Source organism: Rana temporaria, chromosome 3 (genome assembly GCF_905171775.1).
Source record: "Rana temporaria chromosome 3, aRanTem1.1, whole genome shotgun sequence".
Taxonomy (NCBI): domain Eukaryota; kingdom Metazoa; phylum Chordata; class Amphibia; order Anura; family Ranidae; genus Rana; species Rana temporaria.
Genome location: NC_053491.1, coordinates 416,780,216 through 416,801,452, shown reverse-complemented (window position 1 = coordinate 416,801,452; position 21,237 = coordinate 416,780,216). Strand labels below are relative to the sequence as shown.

General features: G+C 41.9%; 1 protein-coding gene across 1 annotated transcript in view; it reads right to left on the bottom strand.

The window, feature by feature from the left end:
- DOCK5 (dedicator of cytokinesis 5) overlaps positions 1-21,237 on the bottom strand; it is a 187,757-nt gene that overhangs the window by 50,249 nt on the left and 116,271 nt on the right. The window contains 15 exon segments of the mRNA XM_040346102.1: positions 653-723; positions 834-945; positions 1,959-2,093; positions 3,514-3,614; positions 6,716-6,805; positions 8,103-8,200; positions 10,581-10,749; positions 11,223-11,326; positions 12,811-12,883; positions 14,065-14,163; positions 14,277-14,401; positions 14,498-14,623; positions 16,621-16,763; positions 16,843-16,915; positions 17,597-17,726. Of these exon segments, the coding sequence (XP_040202036.1) occupies positions 653-723; positions 834-945; positions 1,959-2,093; positions 3,514-3,614; positions 6,716-6,805; positions 8,103-8,200; positions 10,581-10,749; positions 11,223-11,326; positions 12,811-12,883; positions 14,065-14,163; positions 14,277-14,401; positions 14,498-14,623; positions 16,621-16,763; positions 16,843-16,915; positions 17,597-17,726 (1,649 nt within the window).

Genomic DNA, 21,237 nt, shown 5'->3' with positions numbered 1-21,237 from the left:
GTATCGCATTCATTGAAGTGGGCAAATTTTTCCCCCCCATCACTCTCTCTAGCCATTTCCTTTGTTCCTGAGAACTGTAGTGAGGACTTTTAATGGCAATTCTTATCACAAGTAGTGTTACTCACTGTGTCTCCGGCTTCACTGTGTCTTTAGATCTGTGGTGTCTCGCAGCAGTGACACCTATGCCGAAATCAGGAGATAGTGTCTCCTCCAGCCCCTCCCACTTCACATTTCTCACCAGCTGACCTCTGGTCTCTGCCCTCCACCCATGCCGTGAACTGAATGAGCGGCTACGAAGAGGCTGAGTGGGCGGCCGCGAGCTCCAGGAACAGCCCAGCTGGGCAGCCACAGGCTCCAGTGACGGCCCTGCTGGGCAGCCGCAAAAAAAAGGCTGGGAGAGCGGTGCAGGCTTCAGGAACAGCCCAGGCAAATCATCATTTGACCCCCAGGTTGAGAACCACTGCTCTATATGCTATTATAGATGGTTTTAGAACACCAAGCTTTACAAAGCAACAAACTTCAGCCAGTGCATTCATTTAATCCTTAGTTTAGTGTTACCTTTTTTATCCATCACTTAAAAAGACATGGTACCTCTTCATATTATAACTGTGCAACATAAATTATACTGTGTTCATGTATTTGTGTTACTTACCTCAGTTCCACAGGATCAAACACGGTCTTCAAGTGATTAATAATGCCTGGAAGATACTTCAATGCTGCTGCCTATAACAGAACACACGGTGATTGTACTACACTAACTATTTTAAGGAAAGAGGTCTGTAGTATCGATTTGTGACAATATGGCCTACCTAGGCCTTTTACTGGTAACACACCTTAATCTTCACAGCTTCCTCCAATGGCCGGTCCATCAGCTCATTAAAGGAAAGGAAGAGCTGGCGTATGGAATCATTGAACTGGTCGTTCCCCTCGTCCTGACCATAAAACCTGTAATCATAGAATGTTGAGATTATTTGATGTAACAGTGCAAAAGATAACGGGGCAGATCCACAAAAGAATTGCGCTTAATTTTAAATTTCCTGCGTCGTATCTTTGTTTTGTATCTACAAAACAAGATATGACGGCATCTGGGATCGATTCGACAGGCGTACGTCTTAGTACGCCGTCGGATCTTAGATGCAATTTTACGGCGGCCGCTAGGTGGCGTTTCCGTCGAATTCCGCGTCGAGTATGTAAATTAGCTATTTACGGCGATCCACGAACGTACGTCCGGCGAATTTTTTGACGCCGTTTGTGTTCGGCTTTTTCCGGCGTATAGTTGAAGCTGCTGTTATGAGGCATACTCAATGTTAAGTATGGCCGGCGTTCCCGCCTACAATTTTGAATTTTTTACGTCGTTTGCGCAAGTCGTTCGCGAATAGGGATTTGCGTAGAATGACGTCACCGTCGTGAGCATTGGCTTGTTCCGGGTTAATTTCGAGCATGCGCACTGGGATACCCCCACGGACGGCGCATGCGCAGTTAAAAAAAAATGTTGTTTACGTCGGGTCACGACGTATTAACATAAAACACGCCATTTGAATTCCGCGCCCTTACGCCGCCAAAGATACACTACGCCGCCGTAACTTACGGCGCAAATTCTTTGTGGATTCGAAATAAAAAAAAAAGGTGCGGCGGCGTAGTGTATCCAAGATACGCTGCGCCCGGCGGAAGATTACGCGCAGGTACGTGGATCTGCCCCAATGATTGCAGAAACCCAAGATGAACCAAGGTGTCACTAATAAAATATGGGCACATTCCATAATATATTAAATATTACAATATAATATATATTAATATAAAGGGGTGCCCATGCTCTATAGTCAGAGCAAATGTGGAAGCGGTCACATTTCAGTGTAAATGTTTTAAAAAGGTTTAATTTAGCCACAGTTACCCTTCAAGCACAGTTTTTTGCAAAATACATAAATGAGATGATAACATGCTACCATAGAAAGCCGTACCTGAGGTAGAGTACCCTGGACTGGACTATAAATCTGAAAAGATACTTTATGGCTTTAAGAGAGGAAAAGAGCATCTCTCTGCGACACGGGTCGTCCGCACTCCTCACATACCATGTAAGAACCTTAATCAGCTTCCTGCAGACAGGAGACAAGTGCACAGTGAACCTATAGAACAGATCTTGTTATCTACTAATGGCTGCCACACATTTAGAAAATTCTGAAGCTAGACGGCCAGGCAACTAGCATTTCCGAATAAAGTCATATTAAAGCGGGAGTTCACCCATAAAAAAAATGTTACCCTTAGATTGAGGCTCATTTTGTCTAGGGGAATCGGCTAGTTGTTTTAAAATCGAAGCTGTACTTACCGTTGTAGAGAGCGATCTTCTCCGCCGCTTCCGGGTATGGTCTTCGGGAGCGGGCGTTCCTATTTTGATTGACAGTCTTCCGACAGGCTTCCGACGGTCGCATCCATCGCGTCACGAGTAGCCGAAAGAAGCTGAACGTCGGTGCGGCTCTATACTGCGCACCGACGTTCGGCTACTTTCGGAAAATCGTGACGCGATGGATGTGACCGTCGGAAGCCTGTTGGAAGACTGTCAATCAAAATAGGAACGCCCAGTCCCGCAGCCCATACCCGGAAGCGGCAGAGAAGATCGCTCTCTACAACGGTAAGTACAGCTTCGATTTTAAAACAACTAGCCGATTCCCCTAGACAAAATGAGCATGAATCTAAGGTTAAAAAATGTTATTTCCGGGTGAACCTCCACTTTAAGCAGCGTGAAGTCCAACATTGAGGAGGAGGAACAGAAAGTGAGAAATTCAGACAAAGAAAACAAAGAAAAAAAAATATTTAGAAAGAAAATTGAAGGAAAAGTTAAGTGAACCAACAATGCACTAGCTTAAAGGGGTTGTAAAGGTACAACATTTCCTAAATAGCTTCCTTTACCTTAGTGCAGTCCTCCTTCACTTACCTCATCCTTCCATTTTGCTTTTAAATGTCCTTATTTCTTCTGAGAAATCCTCACTTCCTGTTCTTCTGTCTGTAACTCCACACCGTAATGCAAGGCTTTCTCCCTGGTGTGGAGTGTCGTGCTCGCCCCCTCCCTTGAACTACAGAAGGGTCAGGACGCCCACTAACACACAGCTCCTTTCTCTATCTGCAACGTAGAGAGCGTCCTGACTCTCCTGTAGTCCAAGGGAGGGGGCGAGCACGACACTCCACACCAGGGAGAAAGCCTTGCATTATTGTGTGTAGTTACAGACAGAGGTGAGGATTTCTCAGAAGAAATAAGGACATTTAAAAGCAAAATGGAAGGATGGGGTAAGTGAAGGAGGACTGCACTAAGGTAAAGGAAGCCATTTAGAAAATAAAAAGCAAACCTTTACAACCCCTTTAAGTCTCAATGGCTTATCTAATAAGACAGTAAGGATTTTTATGCCGATAGAAGATGAGGTTGGCCTTTTTCAAGTTACCACATATCACTCTTCCTTGATACAAAAAAAAGGCGTAAGGTTACAAACACATCCACATTAAGAAAAAATATTTATTACTCACTCATAAGCCAGCGTCGTACTGAAGTGCTTATTAATATAGGTCTCCAGGACCGGATTAAAGTGCTGAAATTTAATATCTGCGATCAGAGAAATAATGAAAACCTGAAAAAAATAAAAATAAATCAGAGACTGAGAAATAAATACATCTAAAACACAGAACCGTATAAAAGGAAATTTAACACAATATCAGCAGACAGAGAGATTTCTATTATAAAGGAAACACAGCACATTATTCATGACTTAGAACTGCAAGGAACGGCTCAGAGTTTACAGTCTGAAGTGCATTTTGCTTGCCGTGGCAGAAAAGTTTCCATGTGTACAACAAGCATACTCTTTATAAGTAAGTGGGCTGTTCACATTTTTATGAATCATATATATTATAGCGTTTACAAAATAGGGGATAGTTTTATTGCATTTTTATAAAAAAAAATTTTTTTACTACTAATGGCGGCGATCAGCGATTTTTTTTGTGACTGCGACATTATGGCGGACACTTCGGACAATTTTGACACATTTTTGGGACCATTGTAATTTTCACAGCAAAAAATGCATTTAAATTGCATGGTTTATTGTAAAAATGACAGTTGCAGTTTGGGAGTTAACCACAGGGGGCGCTGTAGGAGTAAGGCCCCTTTCACATTGAGGAGTTTTTCAGGCGGTAAAGCGCTAAAAATAGCGCTGCTATCCGGCCTGAAAAACTCCTGCCCAGCTACCTCAATGTGAAAGCCGAAGGGCTTTCACACTGAGGCGATGCGCTGGCGGGAGACAAAAAAATCTCCTGTCAGCAGCATCTTTGGAGCGGTGAGAGGAGCGGCATGTATACCGCTCCTTCACCGCTCCTTCCCATTGAAAACAATGGGAACCGCGGCAATACCGCCCGCAATGCGCCTCTATATAGGCGCATTGCGGGCGGTATTAACCCTTTATCGGCCGCTAGCGGGGGTTAATACCGCACCGCTAGCGGCTGATTTCCACGGCAATCCCGGCGGTACAGCGCCGCTATTTTTAGCGGCGTTATACCGCCACCGCAGCTCCCGCCCCAGTCTGAAAGGGGCCTTAGGGTTCACCTAGTGTGTGTTTACAACTGTAGGGGGGTGTGGCTGTAGGACTGACATTGATCGAGTCTCCCTATAAAAGGGATCACTCGATCGATGCAGCCGCCACAGTGAAGCCTGGGGAAGCCGTGTTTACATACGGCTCTCCCCGTTCTTCAGCTTCGGGGAGCAATCGCGACGCAGCGGCTAGAAACGAATAGCCGCGCCGTCGTCCCGGATCGCTCCCCGCGGGTATCCGACCGCCGCATGTAGCGGGGGGGGGGTCCCGATCGGACCCCCGACCCTCGGAAAGGCGGGGACGTACATGTACGGCCATATGCCTGTACGTGCCATTCTGTGGACGTACATGTACATGCGGCGGTCGGCAAGTGGTTAAATGGCTAAGATGGCAAAAACCGAATATTAAACAGGTTGTATTATTGTGTCAAACAAAATAACTATACCATAGAATTATTTCCATGCTGTATCTGCCCAGGCATTACAATGCCTTGTAAAAGTATTCATCCCCCTTAAAAATATTTCACACACACACTATATATATATAAAAATGGTTTTCAAATTTTTTTTACAAATAAGAATCTGTGGCGTGCATTTGTATTCAGCCCCCCTTTACTCTGATACCCCTAAATAAAATCTAGTGGAACCAATTGCCTTCAGAAGTCACCTAATTAGTAAAAATGGAGTCCACCTGTGTTCAATTTAATCTCATTATAAATACAGCTGTTCTGTGAAGCCCTCAGACATTTGTTAGAGAACCTTCGTGAACAAACAGCCTCATGAATGCCAAGGAACACACCAGACAGGTCAGGGAAAAAGTTGTGGAGAACTTTAAAGCAGGGTTAGGTTATAAAAAAATATCAAAGTAGAAAAGAATGTTTGGACAGCCGCACTCCGAAAAAAACTCTCGGCCGCCTTTCATTGGCGTTTCACACTATTAGTTAGTGCTTAGTCATAGCTATGACTAAGCACTAATAATGTGAAATGTGTCAGCTGCACCCCCTAATTTTCTGCTGTGATGTGTGGCGTTTAAAACGTTTTTGCCAATGAAAGGCGGCCGAGAGGTTTTTTCGGAGTGCGGCTGTCCAAACATTATTCTCTACTTTGCTTCGTGCATTGCCGGCACCTGGGCTTTTCTGAGAGGACACGGATTGTTTCATATACCCATCTGGAGCGGTGACTACAATTTCTATAAAACAATATCCCAAGCTTTGAACCTCTCACGGAGAACTGATCAATCCATCATCCAAATAAAAAAAAAAGGAAGTATGGCACAACTGCAAAGAGAGGTATGAGATTCCAGTTATCCACCATCCAAGACTAATATTTGTAAATTCTCAGGAGAATTCAGACGGTCATGGAAGCCAAAGGCGGGCCACCACCATATTAGGCAACGATTTTGGGCCAGATTCACGTGGGTGAGCGGCGGCAAAACATATCGTAGATACGTTACACCGCCGCAAGTTTTCATCGCAAGTGCCTGATTCACACTTGTGATGAAAACTACGCTGGCAGCCTCCGGCGCAAGGCAGGCCAATTCAAATGGGTGTGTGCCATTTAAATAAGGCACGCTCCCGCGCCGGACCTACTGCGCATACTCCGTTTCGCAATTCCCGTCATGCTTTGCGTGCCGTGACGTAATTTTTTCGAACGGCGACGCGCGTATCGTACTTCCGTATTCCCGGATGTGTTACGCAAACGACGTTAAATTTTAAATTTCGACGCGGGAACGACGGCCATACTTTAGACAGCAATACGATTGCTGACTAAAGTTAGGGCACCCAAAACGACGACTAACTTTGCGGCGGGAAACTAGACTAGCGGCGACGTATCGAACGCGAAAATCCGTCGTGGATCGCCGTAACTCCTAATTTGCATACCCGACGCTGGTTTACGACGCAAACTCCCCCCAGCGGCGGCCGCGGTACTGCATCCTAAGATCCGACAGTGTTAAACAATTACACCTGTCGGATCTTAGGGCTATCTATGCGTAACTAATTCTATGAATCAGTCGCATAGATAGAAACAGGGATACGACGGCGTATCCATTTTGTGAATCTGGCCCTTTGTTCTTTTATCATACTTGTTTCCATAATATTGTAAAACTCCTGTATACGATCATTTGTTCTGAACCACGGTCACCCATCTCACCAGTGCATCAAACACAAGAACATCACAGCTCTCCTTGTCTGGGTTCTCCATCATGATGTTGAAGAGAGCATCCAATGTGTCTTGCAGAAACTGAGGAGACCAAAGAGAAAGCAAACTCAGAGGTAGCTTAAGCACATGGAAAACAGGGCAAACATATTAAACGGACAGGAATATTTGGAGTTAAACTTGAGTCGTGCATTGAGATCACAATATATTGTATTTAAATGTACAGACAGCAGGTGGAGCAGAGTAATCTTTATGTGCTTTGATAAAAAAAATGGCAGTTAACAGAGCTCAGAAGCTCAAGCTCCAACTGAATAAGAGTAGTGACCAATTTTTCCTAACTCCTGCTGTGTACAGAGAACTCTATATTAGGTTTTCAATCACAAAGAGGGAGCCAGGAGGCAGACAGGTTTCCTGTCTATCTTTTTTCTTGTTAAAAAAATAAATACAAATAAATTAAAAAAATGTCTGTGTACACAGACCATTGAGTGAATATGAGCCCCTCCATGTAAGCTTTATGGAAAGGTGTAATCAGAGAGAGAGAGACGGAAAGTAAACAGTTGTGCTCGCTCTTTAGAAAACTATCAAGCTCTGGCAATACTGTGTTATTTTATTAAAGCGGGGGTTCACCCAAAAAATGTTTTTTAACATGACATTCAGCCGAGTTGTCAGAATGACAATCCGCTGCTTTTTTTTTTTTCAGTGCCGTACATACCGTATTTTCACTGCCGCTTGCGGGTATGTAATGTGCGGGACTGGGCGTTCCTAATTGATTGACATCCTTCCGACCGGCGCATACAGCGCGTCACGAGTTTCCGAAAGAAGCCAGACTGCGAGTCGGCTCTATACGTCGCCTGCACACCGACGTTCGGCTTCTTTCGGCAACTCGTGACGCGCTGTATGCGCCGGTCGGAAGGATGTCAATCAATTAGGAACGCCCAGTCCCGCACATTACATAACCGGAAGCCGCGGTGAAAATACGGTATGTACGGCACTGAAAAAAAAAACAGCAGATTGTCATTCTGACAACTCGCTGAATGTCATGTTAACATTTTTTTTTTTGGGTGAACCCCCGCTTTAAATATGTATTTGAAAAAAAAGGTGGACGGCAAATCACAATTCATTATTATACCTGTGCATGTGTGCAATCTCACCAACCAGCAAATTGATCATTCAAAATATAAGCTTTGCAAACATCTTCATATTAAAACGAAGGGGAAAATGCGATTTACATGCAAACTATTTCATCTGCCCAAATCATGGCATGCTACTGAGGAATTCCCTAATGTCTACCTGAAAAAAACATTGTGATATTGTGCAACCCACACTGGCAATTATCAATAAAGTCAACATGAGAATTCCAAAGCTCCTGCTCATCACTCACCTTCATGATCTCCCCTCCATCCACCTCCATGAGTTTGCAGAGTGCTTGAGAAACAGGCCTGGGGTTTGACCGCCAATTTAACAGGCCAAGTAAATCGACTGCCAGGGAGTAATTGAAAAAGAATACAAAATTTAGTTTTGGGCCTAAACTAGCACAAAGTGAAAGTTTACATCTGCAGGTAAAAATAATAATAAAAAAAAAACTAAAAAAATCTGATTTTGCATTCCCACACAACTCATGGGAATGCAAACCCTACATGAAGCAGATTAAGAGATCAACTGCAATTTAGCAAGCTGCAAGCCGCTTCCTACGGGAACAGTTGTGGGAGCTGCACTGTGTGTGTCCATATAAACACTCATTAAAGCTCGGCCCTGCCCCCCACTCTCTATCCACAGGCCCGTGATTGACGGCAGCAGGACCCAATGGCTCCCACTGCCGCCTCTATATCTAGTGAAGAGAGAGAGAGAGACAGAGAGAGAGACAGAGAGATGCTGCTCTCGGGCACAGCACTGGATCGAGATTGGGCTCAGGCAAGTATAAGGTGAGGCTAAGGGGGATCCTGTGCATTAGGGTAAAAGAAAAACTTCTACTTTAAAAACTACTTTGAAGCTAGCCAAGCATAGCTAAATTTATCTTGTTCAGCCTGTGGGCTGTAGGAGAGGAAATTCCACTGCTAGCTACTGTATTCAAGAAGCAGCAGTACCCATGACTGATTGAACACCTGAACAGTGACTTCATCTGATAGGGTGCAGTCACTGTTCTGACCAAAAAATGTCCTTAGATTTTTTTAGTCAAGTTTTGTTCAGCCGCATGTTGCTGACAGGTCCACCCATAGTTCCAATTTGGCATTTGGATTTACTTGGCACTTAGCATTTGGATTTACAGTGCATCCGGAAAGTATTCACAGCGCTTCACTTTTCCTACATTTTGGATGATCAGTGGAGACAGGATGCACCCAAGCTCAATTTTGAGTGTCATGGCAATGAGTGAATGTGAATACTTATGTACATTTAGTTTTAATAAATTTGCAAAGATTTCAAACTTAATCAATTTTGGAATAAGGCTGTAACATAACGAACTGTGTATAAAGTGAAGCTCTGTTAATACTTCCTGGATGCACTTTAGCAAGAATTGGATGAAATTCAAACAGTGTAGGGCCAATCCTAGAAGCTAGATGCTGGTTAAGGGTTTACCTTTGGGAATGGCTTAAGGTGGTTGTAAACCCTTACATACACCCAGTGAAGTGACTGGCCTCAGGTGATTTACAGAGATTAAACAAATCATCCTTCATACGTTGTACCTGTCTATCTACAGCCTTCTATCCTCTACATCCAAAGTGTAGAAGTTACACAGGATCTCTCAACTCTAAAAAGCAGGGGGTGTAGATCTGAAGTTATACTCAGTGAGTCAGCTGATTTTAGGGAAGGGACACACACCCCTTCACACATCACAAAGAAACAGAGCTGAGGCTGTCAACCACAGGCTGTGTGCTGGAGCTCCCTCCAGTCACCATTTTTCTCTTGGTGTTAGGAAAACCTGTCAGAATTGACTCATGCTGAAAGCGGCAGCAGACAGAAATTACATTTAGTGCTCTGGATTGAGACAAGTACACACTATAGAGGAATATGCTTTGTTCATGCTTCATGTCTTTGCAACTACTTAACACTCAGGTCTGAAGTTAGGGACACCTGGGGAAAATAATTAATCTTAGTTGTAATTGACACACTACTATCTAAACAACTATTTCTGGAGTACTCCACTTAGCCACAGCTAGATCTGTAGGCTGGCCACAGAATTGTAATACTTAGAAGTCCCCCACATTCCCTAAATAATAGAACCATAACTCATAAAAAATATAAAGTATAGAGTATCGCGGTCATAAATAACCTGCATTGCTTCATGGTTCACAAGACCCCCAGGAACCGGCACTCTGCCCTCTTCTATTTCTTAGTAGAGAAATAGTAAGCCACTTGTATACGAGAAGCTCCATCTACTCCTAAATAGCACAGCAGAGCACATACAAAAAAAGCTTCTTCATTAAAGGGGCTGTTAAAGGTAAATGTTTTTTTTACCTTAATGCATCCTATGCATTAAGGTGAAAAAACATCCGACAGCACCGGCCCCCCCGAGCCCCCGTTTTACTTACCTCACCCCTCGAAAGTCCCAGGCGCGTCCTCGTCATCCTGTTCGGTTCCCAGCCTGGCTGTTGATTGGCTAGGTGGGACGGATTGATAGCAGCGCAGCCATTGGCTGGTGCCGCTGTCAATCACATCCAATGACGATGGAGCTCGCATGAAGGTGGAAAGCTTTTGCGAGGAGGAGCTGAGACAGCCGCCGAGGGACCCCAGAAGACATGGATCGGGGCCACTCTGTGCAAAACGAGCTGCACAGTGGAGGTAAGTATAACATGTTTGTTATTTTACCCCCAAAAAAATCTTGCCTTTAGTGTTCCTTTCAGTAAGTTGTGCTTTTCCTCACCATTTTGTGTAAGCTTAGTGGAACAGATCAATGTGCTTATTTGGAAGCTATCCTTCGTAGGGGTGAGGGAGGGCGCATGTCCTCGTGGAGAACGGACTTCCTCTTCTTCCTCCTTAGTCCCAGGGAGCAACAAGTAAAGCTTGGCATCATCTGACTTTTTGCTGTCACCCTAAATATAAAATCAAAATTTTCTGTAAAAAAAAAAATCTTTATATGCACAGCTAAAACTTAAAACTTAAAGCATGACTTAACAGAAGACCAAATATGTAATATATTGCCACTTAGATTATAAGACTCAGGTAAAGAAAACATCTCAAACATAAGAGCTCAAATTGTCAAAATCAGCCTATTACATAAACAAAGTTCTAACCTGACTGGTTGCTTTGGGCAACATTTATTTTTATTTTCCAACCTGACACAACGGGGGGGGGGGGGGGGGGGGAGGTTTACTAAACGTGGAGCACACAGGATCTGGTGCAGCGGTGCATGGTAACTAATTAACTTCTAGGTTTTATTGTCAAGGCTTAATTAAACAAAATAAAGTTAGAAGCCGATTGGTTACCACTCACAGCTGCACTAGATTCTGGGTGCACCGGTTTTAGTAAATTTCCCCCAACCTGTCAGTACATTAATGGTTGTTACCTTATAAATGATGAGGTCATGAGTACCGTCTCTCAGTGTTGTGCCATTGTGGTTCATCAGTCTTACAAAAGCCACTCCAAACACCTTCTCGGATTTGTCACGAGCTGCAGTAAAAGGACATAGAAGAGTTTAGATCAATGAGATGATGCACAAGCCTCATATAGTACACCAAAGACTTCCCTTTGTTTCCCTGACTGAGCCAAATTATCCATCATTTGTGTCTCACATGCTCCCCATCCCAGACACTGCAGCTCAAAGTGGGAGGGTTTCAGTAGCAGAAGAAGTTCTTTCAATCCAGAAAACAGTACGCTGGCGAGGTGTGGACAAGCTATAGGCTTATGAATTAGCAGTGAAAACGCTGATAACGACATCCCCTACATTTTTTTTAATGGAACGCCAGAGTTCTACTTTATTAACCACTACAGACCCGCGCTATAGCCGAATGACGGCTTCAGCGCGGATCTGAATATCCAACAGGCCGTCAATTGACGGCCGCCCCTTTGGGCGTTCCCCGCGCACGCTGCGGGGAAAGTCTGTGTTGGCCGTGTCACTTGGACACAGCCAATCACAGATCGCTGCGAACGGCCAATCAGAGTGGCTGTTTGCGATGCGATCTGTGCGGCCAATGAGAGATGATCTCATATGTAAACATATGAGATCATTTCTCATTGCCGGCTCACACAGAGACAGCGGTGCTGTCTCTGGAGAGGAGACCGATCTGTGTCCCTTGTACATAGGGACACAGATCGGTCACCCCCCCAGTCACCCCCCCTCCCCCACAGTTAGAACACTAAGCAGTATACACATTTAACCCCTTCCTCACCCCCTAGTGTTAACCCCTTCCCTGCCAGTCACATTTATACAGTAATTAGTGCATTTTTATAGCACTGATCGCAGTATAAATGTGAATGGCGCCAAAAATGTTTCAAAAGTGTCCGATGTGTCCGCCATAACGTCGCAGTCGCAATAAAAATCGCAGATCGACCGCCATTTCTAGTAAAAAAAATAAAATAAAAAAATAATAATTCTGTCCCCTATATTGTAGGCGCTATAACTTTTGCGCAAACCAGTCGCTTATTGCGATTTTTTTTTTTTTTTACCAAAAATATGTAGAAGAATACGTATCGCCCTAAACTGAGAAAAAAAAATGTGTTTTTTTTTAAAAACTGGGATATTTATTATAGCAACAAGTAAAAAATATTGTATTTTTTTTCAAAATTGTCGCTCTTTTTTGTTTATAGCGCAAAAAATAAAAACCGCACAGGCGATCAAATACCACCAAAAGAAAGCTCTATTTGTGGGGAAAAAAGGACGCCAATTTTGTTTGGGAGCCATGTCGCACGACAGCGCAATTGTCAGTTAAAGCGACGCAGTGCCGGAAGCTGAAATTTCACCTGGGCAGGAGGGGGGTATATGTGCCCGGTAAGCAAGTGGTTAAAAGATGAACATCATAATGTATGCTGGAGTGTTTTGGAGATACAGTAGTTTATTTACAGCCCATATGTTACTAACAGTCTCACTTTAAACACAACAACAGCCTATAACATACTTTACTGAAGCAAAGAGTTAGCAGAAAAGAGATGCTTACATTCCTGAGATGAGCGGTGCCGAAATGAGAAGCGAAGGTGACAGCGGCTGACATCCTCTATTGGTATGGAGACCTGTGTACATAAGAGAGGAAAAATTATGAAAAATCTGGAAAAAATTGACATATGACTTTAATAAGGGACTGTCAAATATCCTACAACAACCAATCAAATTGTATTTCAATAATGTGGCTGCATTACATTATTGAATGCTGTATGTAACCAACCGCATAGGCAAAATTTATGAAACGTTATGATCGACTTGAAGTGGAACTTAACTCCACAATAAAACTTTAAGTCCCTGACACCGGGTTGTAGGTGAAAAGTGCATAGTCCTGTGTCAGTCTAGACCAGCCTTTCTCAACCCTTTCATCATAGAGCACACTAGCGAACTTGTTACATTGTCTACTGAAGGAATAGTGTAAATACACTTTACGTACTACTTATGGTAACGACATAGGCCCGGATTCACGTAGGAGATACGACGGCGTATCTCCAGATACGTCGTCGTATCTCTGAGTCTGAGGCGTTGCATCTCACTCACTGAAGATTACCCAATAGATATTGGAAAGGGGGCAACCGATCATCCTATGGCATTGTGAGTAGGGACCTGAAATCAGAGCCTTACTGACTGTGTGCGCATTATACCATCTTTAGAAGGTCCTAGTATCTGCTCTCTCTAAAGTGGCCTTTCAGAAACTTGACTCTATGCTACATTTCTTGTCCTTCATCCCATGCCACCCCTCACCATATCCAAGTCTCTTCAGCAAATAAAGCATAAAAAAGACATCCCCTAGACCAGTGGTCATCAACCCTGTCCTGCAGGGCCCACTAACAGGCCAGGTTTGCAAGATAACTGAAATACATCACAGCTGATATCATTTGCTCCTCAGTGATTGCAGTATTCTAGACTGCATCTCCCCAAGGTAATACATAAAACCTGGCCTGTTAGTGGGCCCTGCAGGACAGGGTTGATGACCACTGCCCTAGACTACTTATTAAGCATGAGAGAGAGTGGAAATGCTTTGTGCCTTACTGTCTCTGCACCAATCTCTGGGAAAGAACCAGCAAAGTCTAAGTGGCTCCTGCTGGGGTAGTGCTACAAATGTAAACACTGGAATGGGTCACAAAACTAGAAATCCATGCACTGTACAACTAGAACCTATTAAAGTTTGTTTTTTCAGGAACTTCAAGGTTTAACAAACCTACAAGTCATATTAAAAAAAAAAAAGTGTAAACATTATTGAACGATTTACCTTGATTGTTTCATACCAAGATGGCTGCTTAACCTGGTAATACACAACAGACTTGTATTCTGGCAACCCCTCCTGCCCCGCTCCAGGAGCAATAGCTTTCTGGAATCAATAAACAAACTGTAACAGAGATTTCTGCTCAGAAAAGAAACAGACGATTACAATATAATTTTACAAGACCTGACAGTGACCATTCAAATATAAGACAGTGATACCTCCAACACTGATCCATCCTGATCGTGCACAGACATCATGATTTCCACATTCTTCGGCGTTTTCTTCTTTCCTTTATCAAACTCTCCCTGGATCAGAGTAACATAGATGTCGTTGCGAACATCTCCTGTAAGAAGAAAGAAAGAAAACACCATATAACAATTTATGAAGGCAGCTTTCTATGGGGCCATTTTATTAACCCGGTATGAGGAGACACACATACCAGGCAGAATAATCTCTGGAAATCCCATTTTCCGGGCCACCGCAGTAGATCGATCCACTAGGTGAGAATATTCCTTCTGTACCTGATTAATATCTCCTGGGAGAAGTTTAAGAGAAATCCACAGCCCTGAGAGGGTAATAAAAATATCAATAACTAATCTTTACTCAAAGAGAATGAAGTTGTAAAAGTGGAGGACTTTCCAAGGCTAAGAAGATGCTTCATATATGTACAAGTAAATTGGCTATAGGTCATGATTGGTTGTTCGAGGCAAAGCATTACATTGTATGTTTTGTGCATTAGTACTTGTAGTTCTATAAAGAAAAAAAAATTCTGTTTATTGATCACATATCCGAACAACATTTCAAAAAGTCAGCGAGTGGAAAGAGCACTTGTACCAATAAGCCAACATTGAAAGCTTATCACTGCCTTGTGCGATTTTTTCTCATACATCCATAAACAAAACCGAATATAGTGCATAGTACAGATTGCCACCTTCATCATACTGGTAATTTGCTTTGAGGGGTCTCGGCTAGATAAGAGTTAGGGTAGAATTACACCATGCATCCCAGATTTTCGGAAACTTAAGAGGGCAGTTTCTATTTCCATAAATAACCTTTCCATAAAGGAGTATTTGGTTAACTAGAAATAACCAATGAGCTATTGTAGGCGAGAAAAGCTGCAGTCACTTGACATCTATTGCTTTGCGTGCCAGAAATAGTGATTCTCTCAAATACATTCTAGTGTAGTGTGACCAAAGTTCCTCATCTAACGAACCAAATAAGCATATCTCAGGAATATATTTGGCTGGAATAGACATAAAGAATTAAGAAAATACTGTAAGTCATATACAGCAAGTCATCTGTTTCCAGAAAGTCCATCTGTGATTGGGTGCACCACAAACGGTATGTAGTAGCAATGAGTCAGATTTAATACAGGACTGGGAAAAGGCATGTTTGAGTGACATAGGACTGGATGGGTTTATTTTGAAGGCAACTCTGGAGTGGGGCATGTCCTGGCCAAGTACTCAGTGACAGATGTCCTAGAGGTCCCGGGTGGGATAAACAAAGACCACTGTCGGATTGAATAGGCAGTTCTATTGTAAAGATGCCATTTGTGTGCCCTATTAAATCCCAAATGGATATGTACATTGATCTACAGTTATCACAAGATCCATAATATACATATATTTTTGTTTCCAACCCCTGATATCCAGGTAATTTGATGGTTTTTGAAAGTATCTATACCATATTTCCGCAACAGCAACATATCTCCAGTGGATGGTCTTCACCATAAAACAGTTATAAAGGTGCAACACAAAATTTGATTTAAAAAAAAAAAGCTATAAAAGCTATGAGCTATTGGTAACTATTGAAGAATTCCCCCTTAGCTATGCCCTTCTGGAATAGCTGGTATAGGATGCTGTTTAGACGGGCATTAAAACAGGGGTACTTGTCAGGCAGTCCTGACCTTTGGCAAGATCCTACAAATGCCAACCAGAGAGTGTTCTAAAATGCATGACCAATTTTATCCAACAGCAATCTGATCATAGCTATAGCAAAGATTGTACAGTGGCATCAAAGAATGTTGTGTAGCACCACCCTTTCTAGACATATGGAACTAAAATGAGCTACCAGAAAAAAAAACACAATTAGGCTCATTAGGCAATCATAGTTTTAGGCTTAAAGAGAACCTGTCACTTTAAGAATACTGAATGCAACCGGCAGGAAGGAAATGCAGACAGATAATTGTACATAACTGTAGCAGGTTTCAGTTTTCACAGGTTAAAATTAATGCTGGGCTGTTTTGACAAGACAACACGTTGACAATTTCAGGTAGTGTCAGAGTGTGTCGCTAAGCCCATATGGTGCTCCAACTCATTGTCCAATCACAATATGTGGAAGAACGGAGGGGACAGCCAAGTTTAAACACTATAAATACTGAAGATGGCTCGGATCATAAGACCATGGCCTTTTAGTGACGCAAAAGGTATTAAAAACTGCAAGAGCTATATGCAGGCACATCTGTGTCCAAGACCTTCATACTTATCAGCAGCTTGCAGTAATCTTAAGGTGACAGCATCTCTAGACGTTTGCAGCAGTCTCCTCCATGAAATGGTTCAATACCTTGTCCCTTGTGGTTGATCTCTTTGGCTGCAATCACCTTGTTGTAGATGCTGGGGAGAGGCTCATTCTCAGCCAATACCCGTGAAGAGCTCAGAGGAGACATAATGAGCTGCCGCTGGCTGATGTAAGTTTCTTTGGCCATCCTGAGACGCAAGTAATGTTCAGAGATCAGTATCCAAATAAATGACTTTTTTTTTGTTATGACACAAAGTCGCAACTTACGGATGAAAAGCTATAAAATGTTGTTTCTCCTCATCGTCCACCTTCCCATGTATAACATCAGATATGTCCATTACTGTAACAGATACATAATATTAAGATTTACTTGCCACAAAAAGTACCTCCACTTATATGACCAAAAGTACTTGTATTATCCATTTCTCCTCTTCAACAGGTACTTATTACCCATATCTGGTCAATAATAACTAATAGGTACCTTTTACAAAGGTTGGTTACATTATAAAATTTGACAGGTAGAAAAAATGTAAATTATTTTTTGGGGGAAAATATAATCATTGTCATATGTCCCCGCCAGCAAAACAAAAAAAAAAAACTCCTCAAAATACTGGAAATTAAATTCTTTACTAAGCTCCCCTCTCTAACTTGTGTTAAGCAGGTTAGCTACCACTAAGTGAAGCAGATCTTTTGCAATGTTTATTATTGTTTATTGAATATTTTTGTTAAGCGTTAAATCACATAAGTATCAAAACGCTACTCGGCGATGGGACCAGGTGCCATTCGCCGTACAATGTACAACAAATGTCTACACTGACCACATCCTTCTCACAGAACCTAGACTATAATGTCACTGGCCCAAAAGCAAAAGTGTATTTGTAATACTGTATCCTCAAAAATAAAGTCGATAGGAAATCTGAAAAAGCTTGCTAAAAATCTTCATTATGTTCACAGTTGAACTAGTCAGGTTGAAGTTGGAGTCTTAAATTATACATGTTACAAAAGGCATCAGTGATATTACCTGCAACACCAAAAGGCCTCCGGAGGCCAAACGTGTGTTTTTTCCCATCCTTGAGCTCCATGTGTCCCACACGCACGATCTGGCACACCAGGCTGATCCGGGGACGAATCAGATCCAGGCTACTGAGGTCCTGAAGAGGAGAGAGGTCAAAACTAGAATGAAGAAACAAAATAGAAGTGGTTCAAGATCAGCAAGGAGAGTGGCAGAAACGTAAAGAATGAAAAGACAGAGAATATAATGGTCCATAATGTTAAAGGAGAGCACTACGGAAACAAATGATCCCAAGAATAAAAAAGAAAAAAAAAGAAAAAGAAAAGAAGAGTCGAAAAAATTATCTTGAAGACCATCATACTCATGAGAGAATTTAGAACAACGGCAAGAGTGGAACCAATGGATGAGAGAACTAGAGGACAAACAAAGATCGATAGATGAAAAATGGAAAGAGGTAGGTAGTGAAAGAATGAAAGGTAAATTAGATGTATTATAAGTACGGTAAGTCTAGAAACAATGGAAGGCAGAGAACAACATACAGGGAAAGTTTGGATGGGGTGCGTGGAGAAGACAACAGGACGGTGCAATGCAGAAAAAAGAAAAAGAACTTGTAAAGGATGGAAGATATAAAAGAAATCCTACTGCTGAAAAATAGGTGGTGGATAAGTGAAAGCAGAACTGAAGCAGAAGTTGAAGGAGTTTAAAGTAGATGTAAAGCTAATCATTAAAATCTCATATCAACTTTAAAGCGGAATTCCACTCTCCCAATCAACACCGATACTTTTTAATCCTTGTGTTGCTAGCATTAGTAAATATATAGAAAAGTATATCATATTTACTTGTTTTAAACTTGTATGTTTTACATTTCTTCAGTTACTTCCTGGATTCTTGCCTAGGCAAATGATGTCATACATACCAGGAATCTTCAGGAAAAGGGGTTTTCTCAGCCCAGTACTCTCCTGCATACTTGTACTAAGGGCAGATGGATTCAAGTAAGTAAATGCTACATGAATCATTTGACCTTACTCAAGATGGCCATGGCCAGAAATGCTAGGGGGTTGTTTAATAAAGTGATTTCTCAACAAATTAAAGCATGGAGACATGAAGGGGGGAGTTTTCTTTAAATACTAAAAATTCATTAAATAGTGTTCTTGGTTTGTGGTGCTCAGATGCCGTGAAGATCCGCTTTAAAAGGTTAATTTAACTTGAAAAAGCAGCTTTCATTAAACAAATACTAAGTGATCCTCCCATGAAAAGACCTTGTGAAGGTACTTCCTGGTATAGAATGTCAACACACTGTCCCTCTCTCCCAATTGTGCTCCTTTGTGTTGTCACCATGTCACATGGGATTCCAGTAGAGACTACAAATTGACTTTTTAACATACGCTACACAGACATGGTCCACTGTTGTCACCATCAGGAACCCCATCCTGAGATTTTCCATGTAACTGTCAAGAGTGCATTGTAGACATAAAGTAGCTGCAAAGAGGCTTTAAGAAATCAGCACCACTAAAATGCGAACAAATGTTAAAAAAATGTCTTTCAGTTAGGTTTTACATCTTCTTTAAACAGGTGAAGAACTACAGGAATGCTGAATAAAAGGAGGAATAAACAATCAGGGCTGGGAAAGAAAGGAATAAGCAGTGCCAAATGAGACATAATCCAAAAAGGCACAGTATTAACATGGAGATTTCTCAAAATGAGATTTCTGCAGTTGGTATTATGCTGGCCACACAAGGGTAGGTTGTTTTTTGAAATTCAGCTGGCAATTTCCAAAATGATTAGCAAGCAGTAGATGCAATGTTTTTTTAAATTTAAGGGTTCTTGTGCCCCATAAAAATATCTTAGGATTCAGGTATATTTTTTGGATAATGATATGACTTTACAGTTTGTTGAATGTCTAGGGTATTCTGGCAGTAAAATCTCAGCACTGTCATTCCCAGAGCTCTTTACATTAGGGCCGAAACAACGAATCGATTAATGGACAACGAATCCATTATGAAATTAATCAATTACAATTTTCATAATCGATTAATCGGCCAGTAACATAATGGGGTTAAAAAAAACTAAAAATTAGCCCTTTATAGTACAAAAAAACAAATCGCTACTGTAAATATTATTTTCACTGTCCCACAGTAAAAAAAATGAACCCCTTACAGTGGCGATTATTTGGTCTTTTTGTACTTTTTTTTTTTTTTTTACCCCATTATGTTACTAAACATCTCAGGCCCTGATTCACACCTCTGTTTTTTGGTGCTTTTTGCAGAAACACACTACAGTTCATTTACATGTTTTCCTATGGGACACGTTCACATCCATGATTTTTTTTTCAGCTGCTGCGTATTTGGAAAGGGCAAGGACTTTTTAACGCAAAACGGTGCTATTTTTTTTTTTTTTGGTTCAATATACTTCAATGGAGAAGCTGCAGAAAAGCATGTAATGCGTTTTTGAGGCAATTTGTGCTTTGTAATCTGCCCAACAAATTGGCCCAAAAAAATAAAAAAATTCTATTTTTTTTTTTAAGGCTATTATTCGATTAATCGAAACATTAAATCGGCCAACTAATCGATTATGAAAATAATTGTTAGTTGCAGCCCTACTTTACATGATACAGCCACTATAAAGAGTTTCCAAAAGGGCGTAGCTATACAGGCCAAATCTTCAGACCAGGGACTCCTTCTTATTCGGACCCCTAACTGAGCCCTCTACAGTAAATACAACTTGTATTTAAGCAGAATGCACGGTGTGTTATAAGGAGATCTTCCATACCATGTACACTGGCCATTAACAATTCCCTTGGGTGGCTTTGCCTTGGAGGAACCTCTTATTACAGCACCTACTTTCTTATACTGTATACTGTGCAGCACCAAAGAAGGAAGATACTGTCTAAGACTACAGTGATCCCAGTCCATACTCTGAGTTATCATATAAGATACAACAGGAGTAATGGGAAGGGGGTCCCAAACCTCTTAGAAGGGAATACAGTCTAGAAATATGTCAGATAGATCTTATTGATATAATTATCCAAGCGATACAAGAAGCCAAGAAGTGATTTACACTAAACTCTAGACTGAAACAAAACATCACTTCTGGGTATACTGGTCTGGTACTGGTTTATAATTTTAGATACATTGTGCAGTTACTGCAAGCAATGTATGAATTGTTAAGTTCATCAGTGTACAACTCAAGCCAAGGGTCTTAAAAAGGTAAAAATAAAAAAAATCCCTAGTGCCCAATGCTGGCCTTTCCTTCTTCCCCGGTAATCAGCGGGGCCCCAATGCAGTGGGACAAGAACCAAGTGATGCTACAGAAAAGTTAAACTTAACACCTGTAATATTACACTGAGACCAGCAGTGGACATCATATGATTTACATGTCTTTTCAAAGCACACTGTATGTACACCCAGTCTGCATCTACAAGACAGGCCATCTCCCTGGCCAATAGCAGCCATTCATACTAGTGTCCCTTCAGAGGTTGCTAGGAGTTCCTTGAGCTGTGGCTGGTTGACCTCCTATTTTATGATACCTGCATAGTTCCAAAACCAATGTCATTTGGCAAGGTCAGCAACTAGACACCAATGATCTTTTAAACTTGTCTGTAAGGGTGACATTCTGACCAACCACTGTATAGATGGCAAATACTAGACATG